General features: G+C 36.0%; 1 protein-coding gene across 1 annotated transcript in view; it reads left to right on the top strand.

The window, feature by feature from the left end:
* The window catches only part of LOC102001348 (gastrula zinc finger protein XlCGF26.1-like), a 41677-nt gene that overhangs the window by 9103 nt on the left and 17110 nt on the right, over positions 1-15464 (top strand). Inside the window, 4 exon segments of the mRNA XM_013355612.1 lie at positions 3682-3808; positions 4298-4393; positions 13035-13117; positions 13720-14488. Of these exon segments, the coding sequence (XP_013211066.1) occupies positions 3682-3808; positions 4298-4393; positions 13035-13117; positions 13720-14488 (1075 nt within the window).

Here is a 15464-nt window from a genome sequence, read left to right as displayed (position 1 = left end):
AACTAGCTCTTGTAGACCAGGCTGGTCTCGAACTCACAGAGATCCGCCTGCCTCTGCCTCCCGAGTGCTGGGATTAAAGGCGTGCGCCACCGCCGCCTGGCTTTAATTTCATCTATTGAATTTCATTTTCTACTCATTTCATTGAGCTATTTCTTTCTCTTTATTGTCAGTTTTCTCTTGGAAATCTTTCATGAAAATTTGATTGTTCATTTAAATTCTCTTTCCTATGTTTCATCAAAGTCATTCTCGTTGACAAACATTTCTATTTTATTAGTATGTTTTGGAGAGGAGATACTGACTTGTTCCTTTCACAGTGTTTGTATTTCTGCAATGAGATATGGGCATGTGACTTTTGGTATTATTGTGACTGATACGCATAGAGCTGTGTGGTGCAGAGGGGAGTATATGTGGACATGTAAATTCTAGGGAATGGAAATGACTTATTAGTGTGAAGTCAGGTGTACTAAAGGTACTTTAGTGATGTGTAGGATATGGTTCCTTGTCCTTTTTGGTTTTTAGAAGGATAGCTGACTGGGTGGAGAATTTGGCATTTTAGTGTGAGATGGCTGTGAGTTTCAGATTTAGGTAGGGTGCATCCTGGAGTAATTCTGTGTTTAAATTGTAATACATACCAAAACTGATTTGGGGGTAGGGAAGGTTATGTGCTGGGGTGGTTCAGAAACACTCAGTGAGCGAGAGCATGAAGAAAAATGTTGGAAAACTGGCTGTGAAAATTGGTTTGATGTTATATCAGCAAATAGGATCTTATGGAAATGATGATTCTATTCATGCTTTGAAATTGCCATACCTTTATCCAATGTATTTCAATCTTATATACAGTGCTCTCCCTCTCATGAATTAACCCCATGATCGCTTGTTTTCTTTTTATGCCTACTTTTGGTCCTATTTATTATGATGATTTTTATGGTTACCAATAACCCTGTGAATCTAGGTAGTATAATACATGTCCAAATTTTTATGGCTCCATCCACTGTGACATGGGTAAGGCACTCTTGGCTATATTTTCCTCCCCAAAATGTCCCACATTCTCATAGTGGCAATCAGCTTCCAGTAGCTCCTCAGCTATTGGGAGGGACCTTAGGAGGTACCTCCTGAACCACATTGGAATTTTGACTTACACCATCTTACATAGCCCTAGGCAACCATTCTTGCTGTTGATTCTTATGTCATGGCCAGGAGAAAGAATTTCAGTTCTCTTTGTGACTCTTAATTACTACATTGTTCTTTTTATTTCCTTAATTCTTAAATTCATAACATTGTGTTCTTTTGATCATTCACTCATGTATATAATTTATTGTGATAATATTTATTGCTGTTGCCTTTTTCTGTTTTCTTAAAAATCCAGTTGAAAAACTTTTGTGCAACTAGTACGTCTCACGTGCTCAAGTTCATTTAGGACCCACTAAATTTTAAAAGATTGTTGTATGAAAATGTTAGTGCAATTTTTACTGGAGCATGGCAAATTTACCAGTGACTCCTTTACTGAAGAAAATGACATCTCCTCTACATGCAACCATCTGAACTCAGTTGCTTCTCAGTAAAGTAGAAGTCCTCATAAGCCCCTCTTCTATCCAGAAGGGAATATTTAAAACTTCAGTTTTCTACAGGTTTTTTGTGTCTGTTGGTTTAAAGTTCATATTTTATTGACTGTCATATCCAGAACACAGCATTTATATTTACTCCTCCAAATCCTCTTGCTCCTTTATGCTTTCCCATATCTCTCTTGCAATGTTCCCTCGTCTTTGGAGGTAATATAGATGTCTCACATAGGTATGAGCTTTCCAGATCTCTTTCCAAAATCACTTTCTCTGTGACACGAGGCTTTTTCAGGATAATCTAAGTATAGATTAATAAGTTATAGAACAACCCCAAATGCTGAATATACCCATTGTGAAAATACCTATGTATTCTTTTAAAGCAAGATCTCTACAACACATGGCAACAACAATATATACAAGAAGAGTCACAGTGAGGGCTTAGCATGCATAGTATAGAAGAAACCAAAGGCCTTCAACCAGTCAAATGACTCTTTTTACAATGAACACTTGCAATCAAAGTTGTAGTTTCTGATACTGTGAATTGATTAAAAAATAATGAAATTAGATCATGTCTTTATTAAACTTGCTGCTAGTATTAGGAACTAATATAATTTAGCTGAGAATAGAAATCAGTATTAAAGCAACTAATGATAAAGAAAAAATGCAGATTGATGAAAACGATAGCTGTATTATAGTATCCACAGTGTTTAAAATCAGTAAAACTATAAAGGACCACAGTAATAATGTGAGAGGAGAAGGTGGGAAGGAAGCAGAGAAAATAATTTAGGAATGAGTAAATTACACAGATTTTAACTGGAAGAAAACTGTGTACTACAGAAACATACAGAAAAAACATAAAACCCAGTAAAACAATATGAAACATAAAAGAAAATGATTAAGATGTAGTTAACTGAGAGTGAATTATGTTCAAGAATTAGAATAGGAGAAAGACAACAATGAAATGTACAATGAGTAATATAACTACACTGGCAAACAGGGCATGCCTTTTGTGCTTTGTCCTTTTCTTCCTATCTTCCCATGAAGATTCTTGTAGAAAAATATATGAAGGGCAAGGTGCAGTTTGTAATGTTAGCTCTAATCTAGAAAATCAAATTTATGGGACTGCTGTTCCCAGGGTGGTTTAATCAACATTTTTGTTGGTGTTTTTATTGATTTCTTGGTAAATTTTGATGAGTAGCTTACTACAATTTAGTTCTCATACTAATCTTGTGGTTTTTTAAATTATTTCTTTTTTAAATATTAATTTATTATGTATACAATATTCTGTCTGCATGTATGCCTGCAGGCCAGAAGAGGGCACCAGACCTCATTACAGATGATTGTGAGCCACCATGTGGTTGCTGGGAATTGATCTCAGGACCTTTGGAAGAGCAGACAGTGCTCTTAACCTCTGAGCCATCTCTTCAGCCCTCATCTTGTGTTCTTTCTTGAAGCAATGATGGAACCCTGAAGCTTCAGGGGAGAGTCAGCTTTGGATGTCAGCTGATCCAAGTCATGCATCAGCTGTGCAATCTACCACCTCAGTTTTATTTGTAAATCTGCCCACAGTGTTCCCACTCCTTATTTAGGCATTAGAAGTCAGTCTCTTCCCAGCTTGCCACACACAGGTGTCATCTCTTTCATGGTCTTTCCTACTGTTGTCATTGAAATAATTTGCAGTAAGAATTTCTGCTTCATTCTTGGATATGGCATTTCTGTCCCTTGCTCCACATCTTACTTTTGACATATTTTCATTTCACAACGGTGCATGCACGCATGGTTGCAACTTTACAGCTCATGGTTCTTTTACCTGTGGTTCCTAAAGAAACAATTTGCCATGAGAAATAGATGCCCTTAAATGAAGTCTGGACTTCACTTGAAGATAGTCTGGCTCCCATTCACATACCCCTTTTCTGCCTGTACATCTACAGCTTAAGTTTATCCTTCTTGGTTTAATATTTTCAGCACACAGATTTTCAGTGTAGACTATATTTTGGAGTATGTCTTTTAGAATAATGCTAATCAAGAACACTTCAAGTTTTGTGATAAATTCTTGTATTCATAGTCTAAGTAAAGAAATGTGTTCGTGGGCACTTGATAAACTCTTTTTTTTTCATGACAGGGAATCTTGACATTCCAGGATGTGACAATTGATTTCTCTCCAGATGAGTGGGACAGCCTTGACTTTGCACAAAGGGCTTTGTACAGGGAAGTCATGTTGGAGAACTACAGTAACATGGTCTCTGTGGGTGAGACTTTTTTTCATGATTCCTTCTTTATCATAATTGTTTCCTACAAGTATGTTTTACGTCTATGTCTGAATTGTCTGCCTCACTTTCACATGTCAATTTAATAAAAATCTTAGAGTTCATCATTTAGAACACAATGATTTGTGTAACTTTATCTTGTCAATATACTCCTGACTCCTGGAAATGGCATTCATCATTCAAACATTTATAATACATTTTACTTTTCAGACACACCATAGATTTGTAACGTAATGATTCATTACATATTTGCATTTAGATTCAATAGTAATTTACAAACAAACCCAAAGTACAGAATACTAAAAAAAAATGCTTTTGAGTGTTTTAAAATATTAGGAGATAGCAATTAGGTAATTATATTTGGAATTTTATGTTATATGCCATCTTATATAGTCAGTATGGTGGTTTATTAGAAATCCGTGTTTTTACTATTATCCCAAGTTATACCCATATATCTCTTCCAATATTCAGGTATTTCAATGTCAAAACCAGATCTGATCAGCTCCCTTGAACAAAGCAAAGAGCCCTGGAATGTGAACACAGGAGAGAAAGAAGGCAATGAAAAAGGTAAGCCACAGGAAGTATTAGCACATGTGGGAAACATAGGACATGGAGGAATCCTCTCCTGAAGTGGGGTTTGCAAAAATCTTTACCTGAAATGGTATAAAAATTCACATTGAATAATTATTCTAAATTTTTTTAAGTCTCATTCACATAAATTGACCTAAAAATTCACATTGAATAGTTAACTTTAATTATGATATAAAGCAGATGATTTATTGCCATATCCTTGAATGCTACCATGTCCTGAAATGAACAATATTGAAATGAAAATTAGCATTAAAAAACTTTTCACAGTGTTTCAAAGAATATTTCTCTGTACACATTCATGTCTGTTTGTTTGCACTTATTATGTGGTTTTCACAGTTTGTTAGAATCACATAAAATCAGAAAATATAAATTTTATAGTTGGACTCATTTTGGAAGATTGTTGAATTCGTTCTTTGCATTAAAATCTACAGAATTTCAAAGATAACTTTTTCTATTTCTGCAAAATATTCATTAGAAACTAGGAGTTGTTTATTCATACATGTTATTGGTCTATTTTAATATCTGAAAATCTCTGAATATCAAAATTTATGTTGCTTTTCACATAAAGGTTGTGTTTTCTTATGTGTTTTTATATCTGTCTAAATTTGAGTTTGATTGGAAAAGCAAATTTGTGTATACTTTTATTTTTCATATATACTTTTATTATTTTGAATGCCTCATAATGACCTTCGATCATATTCAATTCCCCAACTCTTCCCATGTTCTGCTTCCTCAGTTATCTTTGATTTTTTTCCCATCTTTATTTATACTCAGAGTTCAATCTGTAATTCCCATAATCTTGGTTGTTGATCATATCTTGCAATATGGTTGAACTATCAGGAGTTACACATTTTAAAAATAAACTTAATGCTCTTTCTCCAATCATCTTTAAGATGATAGGAACTTCTCAGCAAGGCTTGGTACTCCAGTTCCCATCAGCTTTTCTTCCTAGAATATTAATCTGGCTTGAGCTTGCTCAGGTCTGATGAATGCTATCCTAATCACTTGAGTTCTTATGGGCAACTGTCATTGTGTGTATAAAAAGTACTATTTTCTTATAGTCATTTATGACTTCCTGCCTTACTATATTTTATCACTCTGTCCAGAAAGAGCTCTGAACAGTCCATAGAATGGGTTTGATATAAGAAGCATACTAGTTAAAACTGAATATTTTCTTACTGTTTGTACCATGTCCACCTGTGAGTCCCTTTTTAGTTGGCAAGTCACACCAGAAGCAATGGGAATGAAGACCTGCATTTCATTATGAACATATATACAAAAGTCCTCAATAAAATATTTGCATCATGAATCCAATAGTATATCAAAAAGGTGATCTACATAGGCTTCCTCTCAAGATGTGTAGGGCTAGATCAACAATTCAAAACCAATAAATGTAATCTACCACTTATACAAACTGAAGGTCAAATTCCAGATGTTTATCTCATTAGATGCAGAAAAGCCTTTGACAAAATTAACACCCCATTTTTGATAAAAAGTCTTGGAGAGATTAAGAATGCAAGGGACATACCTCCAAATGAAAGACACAATTTGCAGCAAGCCTATATCCCACACCAAACTAAATCGAGAGATATCCAAAGCCTTTCCACTAAAATAGGGAACCATTTAAATGGGACTCACTTTCTCCATATGTATTCAGTGCAGCACTTGGAATCTTAGCTAGAACAGTAACATGAATGAAGATCAAAAAGTGATGAATAATAAAGGAAGAGATCAAAGTAACTTTATATGCAGATGCTATGAATTTAGGTTTACAGACTCTAAAGAACTCCACCAAGAATCTCCTACAAGTGAGATAAACTTTAATCAAATTTAAGGGGTGCAAAATTAGCTAACAAAAGCAGTAGCGCTCCTCTATAGAAATGAGAAAAGATTTAAATGGAAATAGGGAAACGATATCTTTTACAATATTCTCAGAAAATAGTTTGGGGGAATTTGAACTAAGAAAGTTAAAGATCCTTATAGAAATGTATCAGAAGATAGAAAAAAATTTCTGTGCTCAAGGACTGGTCAGTTAATGTAGTAAAAATGAACATCTTATTGAAAGTAATATATTGATTTAGTGAAAATCTCATCATTAAATTCTAACACAATTCTTGAAAATCGCAAAAAGACAAGTCGTCAGCAACATATAGATACAAACAAACAAAAAACTCAAAATAGTTTAAATAATCATGAAAAATAAATTATATATGTGGGGTATTATCATCCACAATTTTATTTCTTTTCTTTTCTTTTATTTATTTATTTATTAAAGATTTCCGTCTCTTCCCTGCCACTGCCTCCCATTTCCCTCCCCTTCCCCCAATCAAGTCCCCCTCCCTCCTCAGCCCGAAGAGCAATCAGGGTTCCCTGACCTGTGGGAAGTCCAAGGACCCCCCACCTCCATCCAGGTCTAGTAAGTTGAGCATCCAAACTGCCTAGGCTCCCCCAAAGCCAGTACGTGCAGTAGGATCAGAAACCCATTGCCATTGTTCTTGAGTTCTCAGTAGTCCTCATTGTCCGCTATGTTCAGAGAGTCCGGTTTTATCCCAGGCTTTTTCAGACCCAGGCCAGCTGGCCTTGGTGAATTCCCAATAGAACATCCCCATTGTCTCAGGACACTGTCGCTAAGACACAAAGGCAACCTACTGACTGGGAGAGGATTTTCACCAACCCCGCAACTGACAAAGGTCTGATCTCCAAAATATATAAAGATCTCAAGAAACTAGACCGTAAAAGGCTAATCAACCCAATTATAAAATGGGGCACTAGGCTGAACAGAGAATTCTCAACAGAAGAAGTTCAAATGGCCAAAAGACACTTAAGGTCATGCTCAACTTCCTTAGCGATCAAGGAAATGCAAATCAAGACAACTTTAAGATACCATCTTACACCTGTCAGAATGGCTAAAATAAAAAACACCAATGATAGCCTTTGCTGGAGAGGTTGTGGAGAAAGGAGTACACTCATCCATTGCTGGTGGGAATACAAACTTGTGCAACCACTTTGGAAGGCAGTGTGCCGGTTTCTCAGGAAATTCGGGATCAACTTACCCCTGGACCCAGCAATACCACTCTTGGGAATATACCCAAGAGAGGCCTTATCATTATTTCATTATTTTATAAATAATACCAGTCAAATTTTCCAATTTCTCCCTTCCTTCCATTCCCCCCCCCCCATTCCCCTTCAGTCCTAAGAGAGGGCAAGGTACCCTGCCCTGTGGGCTCCCCTGTCCATCCAGGCTTAGGAAGGTGTGCATCCAAATAGACTAGGATACCAAAAAGCTAATACATGCAGTAGAGACAAATCCCGGTGCCATTATCCTTGGCACCTCAATCTGCACCAATTGTCAGCCACATTCAGAGGGTCCAGTTTGATCCCATGCTCCTTCAGTCCCAATCCAGCTGGATTTGGTGAGCTCCCATTAGCTCAGGCACACTGTCTTAGTGGGTGGACCAATCCCTTGCTGTCTGACTTCCTTGCTCATCTTCTCCCTCCTTCTGCTCTTCAACTGGACCTTGGGAGCTCAGACCAGTGCTCCAGTGTAGGTCTCTGCCTCTATCTCCATCCATCGTTCGATGGAGATATTCAAGATAGCCATCAGTCTGACTACAGGCAAGGCCAGTTCAGGTACCTTCTCCACTGCCCGGAGTCCTAGCTGGGAACAGTTCCGTGGACACCTGGAAGCCCTCTAGAGCCAAGCCTCTTACCAACCCCAAAATGGCTCCCTTAATTAAGATATCTTCTTCCCTGCTCTCCCATATCCCATCCTTTCTCCATCTCAAAAATCCCACTCCCCCAAGTTCTCCCCAACCCTCCTCTTCTCCCTTCTCTCTCCCACTCTCTCCTTTCCCCTAACCAACCCACACCCCAATGCTCCAAACTTTTGCCTGGCAATCTTGTCTGCTTCCAATTTCCAGGAGGATCTATATATGTTTTTCGTTGGGTTCATCTTATTACTTACCTTCTCTAGGATCATGATCTATAGGCTCAATGTCCTTGTGTTTTTGGCTGGAATCCACTAATGAGTGAGTACATACCATGTTCATATTATTGGGTCTGGGTTATCTCACTTGGGATAGTGTTTTCTATATTTTCTATATTCAGTGTTGTCGGATTTATATTGAGGTCTTTAATCCATTTGGACTTGAGTTTTGTGCATGGTGATAGATATGGATGTATTTACATTCTTCTACATAACTGGTTGATATCCAGTTTTACCATCACCATTTGTTGAAGATGCTTTACTTTTTCCATTGTATAATTTTAGCTTCTTTGTCAAAGATCAGGTGTTCATAGGTTTGTGGATTAATATCTGGGTCTTCAATTCGATTTCCTTGGTCAACATCTTGGTTTTTATGCCAGTACCAAGCTGTTTTCATTACTGTAGCTCTGTAATACAGTTTAATGTCAGGGATGGTAGTGCCTCCAGAAGTTCCTTTATAGTATAGGATTGTTTGAGCAATACTGGTTTTTTGTTTTGTTTTGTTTTCCATATAAAGTGGATTATTGTTCTCTCAAGGTCTGTGAAGAATTTTGTTGGGATTTTGATGGGGATTGCATTGAATCTATGGATTGCCTTTGGTAGCATTGCCAGTTTTACTATGTTGATCCTACCAATCTAAGAGCATGGGTGATCCTTCCGTTTTCTGGTATCCTTTTCAATTTCTTTCTTCAAAGATTTAAAGTTCTTGTCAAATAGATCTTTCACTTCCTTGGTTAGTGTTGTCCTAAGATACATTATGCTATTTGTAGCTATCGTGAAAGGTGATGTTTCTCTGATTTCCTTCTCAGCTTCTTTATCCTTCCTGTACAGGAGGGCTACTGATTTTTTTGGAGTTGATTTTGTATCCTGCCACACCACTGAAGGTGTTTATCAGCTGTAGGAGTTCTTTGGTAGAGTTTTTGGGGTCGCTTATGAACACTATTATAGCATCTGCAAATAACGAAAGTTTGACTTCTTCCTTTCCAATTTGAATCCTCTTGATCTCCTTATGTTGTCTTATTGCTATTGCTAGAACTTCAAGCACTATGTTGGAGAGATATGGAAAGAGTGAACAGCATTGTCTTCTTCCTGATTTTAGTGGAATCACTTTGAGTTTCTTTCCATTTAATTTGATGTTAGCTGTCAGTTTGCTGTATATTGCTTTTATTATATTTAGATATGATCCTTGTATCCCTAATCTGTTCAAGACCTTTATCAAAAAGGGGTGTAATTTTGTCAAATGCTTTTTTGGCATTTAATGAAATGATCATATTTTTTTCTTTCAGTTTATTTATATAATGGATTACTTTGATAGATTTCATATGTTGATCCAGCCTTGAATCTCTGGAATGAAGCCTACTTGATCATAATAGATAATTTTTTTTTATGTGTTCTTGGATTCAGTTTGCCAGAATTTTATTGAGAATTTTTACATCGATGTTCATGAGTGAGATTGGTCTGTAATTCTCTTTCTTGGTTGAGTCTTTGTGTGGTTTTGGTATCAGGGTAATTGTAGCTTCATAAAGAGTGCTAGGCAGTGACTCTTCAGTTTCTATTATGTGGAACACATTAAGGAGTATAGGTATTAGCTCTTCTTGGAAGTTCTTGTAGAATTCTGCATTAAAACCATCTGGCCCTGGGCTTTTTTTGGTTGGGAGGTATTTGATGACAGCTTCTATTTCCTCACGACTTCTGGGTCTATTTAAATTGTTTACCTGGTCTTGATGTAATTTTGGTATATGGTATTTATCTAAAAAATGTCCATTTCTTTTACATTTTCCAATTTTGTGGATTACAGGCTTTTGTAAGTAAGACCTAATGAGTCTCTGAATTTCTTCAGTGTCTCTTATTTTGTCCCCTTTTTCATTTCTGATCTTGTTAATTTGTGTGTTCTCTCTCTGTCTTTTGATTAGTTTGGATAGGGGTTTGTCAATCTTGTTGATTTTCTCAAAGAACCAGCTCTTTGTTTCATTGATTCTTTGGATTGTTTTCTGTGTTTCTATTTTGTTGATTTCAGCCCTCAGTTTGCTTATTTCCAGTCTTCTACTCCTGGGTGAGTCTGCTTCTTTTTTTTTTTTCTAGAGCTTTTAGGTGTGCTGTTAAGTCTCTAATGTGAGCTTTCTCCGTTTTCTCTATGTGGGCACTTAGTGCTATGAACTTTCCTCTTAGCACTGCTTTCATAGTGTCTCATAGGTTTGGATATGTTGTGTCCTCATTTTTCTTGAATTCAAGGAAGACTTTCTTTATTTCTTCTTTGACACAGGGGTGGTTCAGTAGTTGACTTTTAAGTTTCCATGAGTTTGTAGGCTTTCCAGGGGGTGGTATTGTTGTTAAATTTTGTCTTTACTCCATGGTGATCTGATAAGACACAGGTAGTTCTCCAATTTTTTTTTTTTTTTTGTATCTGTGGGTGTTTGCTTTGTTACAAAGAATGCGATCAATTTTTGAGATGGTTCCATAAGATGCTGCTAAGAAGGTATATTCTTTCCTGTTTGGGTGGAATGTTCTATAGATGTCTGTTAAATCCATTTGATTCTTTACATCTGTTAATTCTCTTATTTCTCTGTTAAGTTTCTGTCTGACCTGTCCATTGGTGAAAGAGGAGTGTTGAACTCTCCTACTATTAGTGTGTGGGGTATGATGTGTGAATTCAGTTCCCTGGGACTCTCCCAGAGAGTTGCACTTCAGGTGCTCTGGCTGTGTGGCTACTTGCCCTCCTCTCCAGTTCCCCTCTTGCAGGGTTTCAGGATTGTAGACTAAAAGGCAGGCTGGGGGGAGAGGCAGGAAACAACCCCTCCCCCTCCCCCCGCAACCCCCCCTTGACTCTCTGGTCCCCTCAGCCCTGAAGCAGGCCATGTTGGGGTTTCCAAGGATCTTGCAGATGAAAAAAAAAAAAGCTCATCTACAACTTTATTCTGCAGTTATATAATCAGCATTTGTATTATAATTGTATGGTTGAAAACTGATAATAAAATCAAATTGTAGATACTAACATAAGTTCACTCATCTATGAAAACTTATTTTGTAAAGGAATCTAGAAAAATACATTTAACAAAAAGATGGCTTTTAATTCTAATCTTACCTAAGCTATTTCCAGTAGACCACAAGTCCCCAAGAAAATTTAGTTTCTTGAAGAGAGCATGAACTGGGATAAGAGTCACTGTTACAGGAAGGCCCCATACCCAGCACTTGATGGATAACAAAAACACCACTCAATGAAATATTTTTTTTAAATATTTATTTATTTATTATGTATACAACATTCTGCCTCGATGTATGCCCGCACACCAGAGCAGGGCACCAGATCTCAGTACAGATGGTTGTGAGCCACCATGTGGTTGCTGGGAATTGAACTCAGGACCTCTGGAAGAGCAGCCAGTACTCTTAACCTCTGAGCCATCTCTCCAGCCCTCAATGAAATATTTGTACATTCTTTTTCCCCATAATGTTTAGTTTGGGAATTTATCTGTTTTTATTTTTTGACCTTATGGTATCTTTTTGTATATTATAACTTATAGAGTTTTGCCTTGTTTTGTTTTATGCAGTTTTTGTATGGACAACTATGTGTCTTTCTCTATATGTGTTTACTGTGCTTTTTCTTTGTCTCCTTGTCTTCTCTTATCCTGTCTGATTTCATTGACTCTGATTACATTATTTTATTCTCATTCTTTAGATGCCTATTTTTTTTCTACAACGTGACAAAGTGGGTAAATTCAGACATTAGTTAATATGGGGATGATCTCAGGGCTTTTGAGGGATTAAAAGTCATAATCAGAATATATTTTATGAAAATGTATCTCTGATAAGATCAGTCCTAGTGAATTTCCTTGAAAATTTATGGACCCTTTCTTTGTGGCATACTTGATTCCCTGTGGACCTATTAGTAATAACTGTTTCCTGTTCTTCATTTCCTTCTTTCTTTACTAATAAATATTCTGTATTCTTTACTAATATTATTCAATTTGTTCATTTGAAAAGATTGTGGAGATGAGTTATATCCATTAAGATAAAATGAATGTTTTTTGTATTTGGGTTATAGGCTTTATACATAGTTACTTTTCAATTTCTTTGATAAAACTCCAAGATAAAGGCAAAATACAGAAGAAAGATCTATTATAATGAATCAGAGGTAGCAGCTGACAAGGGACTAGAGCAGCAGTGAGAGATCCTATCTAGAACCACAGCAGGCAGCAGAGAGGTCACTTTTGGTAATTGAAGGCATTAAAATTCTCAAAGCCAGTCCAGGGACATATATGTTCCATTAAGTTGATACCTCTCTATCCTAACAACAAGTATCCACCAACTCAGACCATGTATTCAGATATCTGATTATATGGGGTCATTTCACTCAACCTATTTTAGTCTTAATTCTCAAAATTATGACTGGAATCTCTAAGGTAACATAACTTCGATCCTTCCATTTTTATAGTTTATTTAATGTATGTTATAAAAGATCTGTCCATTTGCCTTAAAAAGATTGTTTTATTAGAATGAATGATTTGAAGTTTATTTTTTATAATATGCCACCTTGAATATGGGTCTACATATTTATAAAACTGTGTTACTTGTATATCTAAAAATGTTTCACATAGTGTACTAATGCAGATAATTATATATTTTTCTTCCTTCCAGTTTTCTATTTTCATCAAGCACAAGACCTATTTTCACAGGAGAATAGACAAGATCCTATCCAGAAATTGATATCAGGAATAGCTGTAAGTAGTGACTTAAAAAACTTTAGGATGAAGAGAGAAAGGAGAATGGATTATGTCATAATTGAAATAATCTATATTCATCAACCACGCTGGGTAGCCCTGCCAAAAAATGTCAGTAATCTCTACCTTATCTTGAAAGATGTCACATTATTTTTAGAAGCAGTTTCTCAGAAAAAAAAAATGTTTTAAAACATGTTTATATTGTACAAATAATTTTGAAAAACCTGAAACTGAATGATGCATATGCTATTAAACTTTTAATTCCCTTAATTAATAATTATATTTTGTGACAGCTATTCAATTGACATATACATGAGAAGATTTTTCTCAATTAAATGAGACTGAAAATATATCTTAGCTTTTCTAGTTGTGAGAAGTCTTACACATTTAATGATGTTATTAAAACCTTTCCTAGGAACTCTAGGAAGACTGTTTACCAGAATCCTCATCAGGGAAAGAACAAATTCCCAAAACATCAAATCACAATATGGCTTTCTTATTATTTAAATACATAAAAGTCTGTTTTTCCTAAGAGCCAATACATACACGATAATTTTAAGGAGATTTTTTTATTATAACACACACCTTTATTTTTGTTCCAGCATAACCAGAAAGAAGAGAAGCATTATATAAGCAATCAAAATGAAAAAAGTCAAAACAACTATATGGAATGTGGAAAGTGCTTAAACAGATGTGCATGCCTCACTATGTATAAGAGAATTAATCCTAAAGAGAAGCCATACCAATGTAATGATTGTGGCAAGTCATTTAACCATTATGCAAATCTTCAAGCTCACCAGAGAATCCATACTGGTGAGAAACCTTACACATGTCAAGCATGTCTCAAGTCCTTTACCCAGGTGTCAGATCTTCACAGACATCACAGAGTCCATACTGGTGAGAAACCTTACACATGTCAAGAATGTGGCAAGTCTTTTGCCCATGTCTCAACACTTTATAATCATCACAGAACCCATACTGGTGAGAAACCTTTCAGATGTCAAGAATGTGGCAAGGCCTTTACCAGGGCATCAACTCTTTATACTCATCGCAGAATCCATACTGGTGAGAAACCTTACAGATGTCAAGCATGTGGCAAGTCCTTTACCCAGATCTCAAATCTTCACAGTCATCACAGAACCCATACTGGTGAGAAACCTTACACATGTCAAGCATGTGGCAAATCTTTTGCCCATGTCTCAACACTTCATAATCATCACAGAATTCATTCTGGTGAGTAACCTTGTAGATGTCAAAAATGTGACAAGTCCTTTACCCAGATCTCAGCTCTTCATACTCACCATAGACTCCTTACTGGTGACAAACCTTACATATGTAAAGAATGTGGTAAATCCTTTAACACAAACTCAAGTCTTAGCATAAAAAAAGTCATGTGTGATGTATATTTCATAAATTTTTTAATATATCTCACATTAATTTATTGTACAGATCTTCATACATTACCAAGTTATTATAGAGACTCGCATCATTCAATTAATTTCAAAGCTTAGTCAATACATAGACAGCTTTACAGTTCTTATGAATTTAGAAACATTGTTTCCAGATTTGGACTTCATTGTCATCAAGCATTTGTTGTAAACAGAATTTATGCATCACTGTTAACATACTATTCAAGCATTAACTATTATGAATAAGTAAATATTTCTAGTAGGAGCAAATTAAGCAATAAGATTTCTTGACTCTGTGTTAAGGTAATGTGTTAAAAACATCCAGTGTTATACTATTTCAGATTTTGATGCATCTTTAATTTCTTGGCATATGCTTGCTTATGTAATGAGATTATATCTATATAAGCATTATTTTCCTATGATTTTTGTGATATTAAATAAGTATCAGCTTGTTTAAAATTCAGGTCTTCTCATTCTGTGTCTGTGCAATAAAACTGTTTAAACATTTGACCAATTTTATTGTATTTTTTTGTTCTGATAGTCTATTCTCTAATGGCAGGGTATCATTAATGAGATTTGCTAAATGGATGACAACAACAAAGAAAACATGTCATAAAATAGATGTAGATTTGTCATGGGATATGTGTTCACTGTGTAAAGATAGATTGGTGTGATTGGTGTAATAGGAAGATTGAATGGACATTATTTAAGCATGAGGTAAAGACAAGACTTCTGGGCAGGGAGAGGAAGTAGAAGGAGGAATTGAGTCATGCAGGTGAGTTGCTAGTAAACAGGGAGGAAGGAGCTTGTGAGGTATGTGGCAGTGTTGACTAAACATGGGTTACCAAAAACTCCACCAAAGAACTCCAACAGCTGATAAACACCTTTAGCAATGTGGCAGGATACAAGATCAACTCCAAAAAATCAGTCGCCCTCCT

This window comes from Microtus ochrogaster, unplaced genomic scaffold, assembly GCF_000317375.1.
Source record: "Microtus ochrogaster isolate Prairie Vole_2 unplaced genomic scaffold, MicOch1.0 UNK270, whole genome shotgun sequence".
Classification (NCBI taxonomy): domain Eukaryota; kingdom Metazoa; phylum Chordata; class Mammalia; order Rodentia; family Cricetidae; genus Microtus; species Microtus ochrogaster.
The sequence above is the reverse complement of the archived record's forward strand: the minus strand, read 5'-3'. Positions and strand labels throughout refer to the sequence as shown.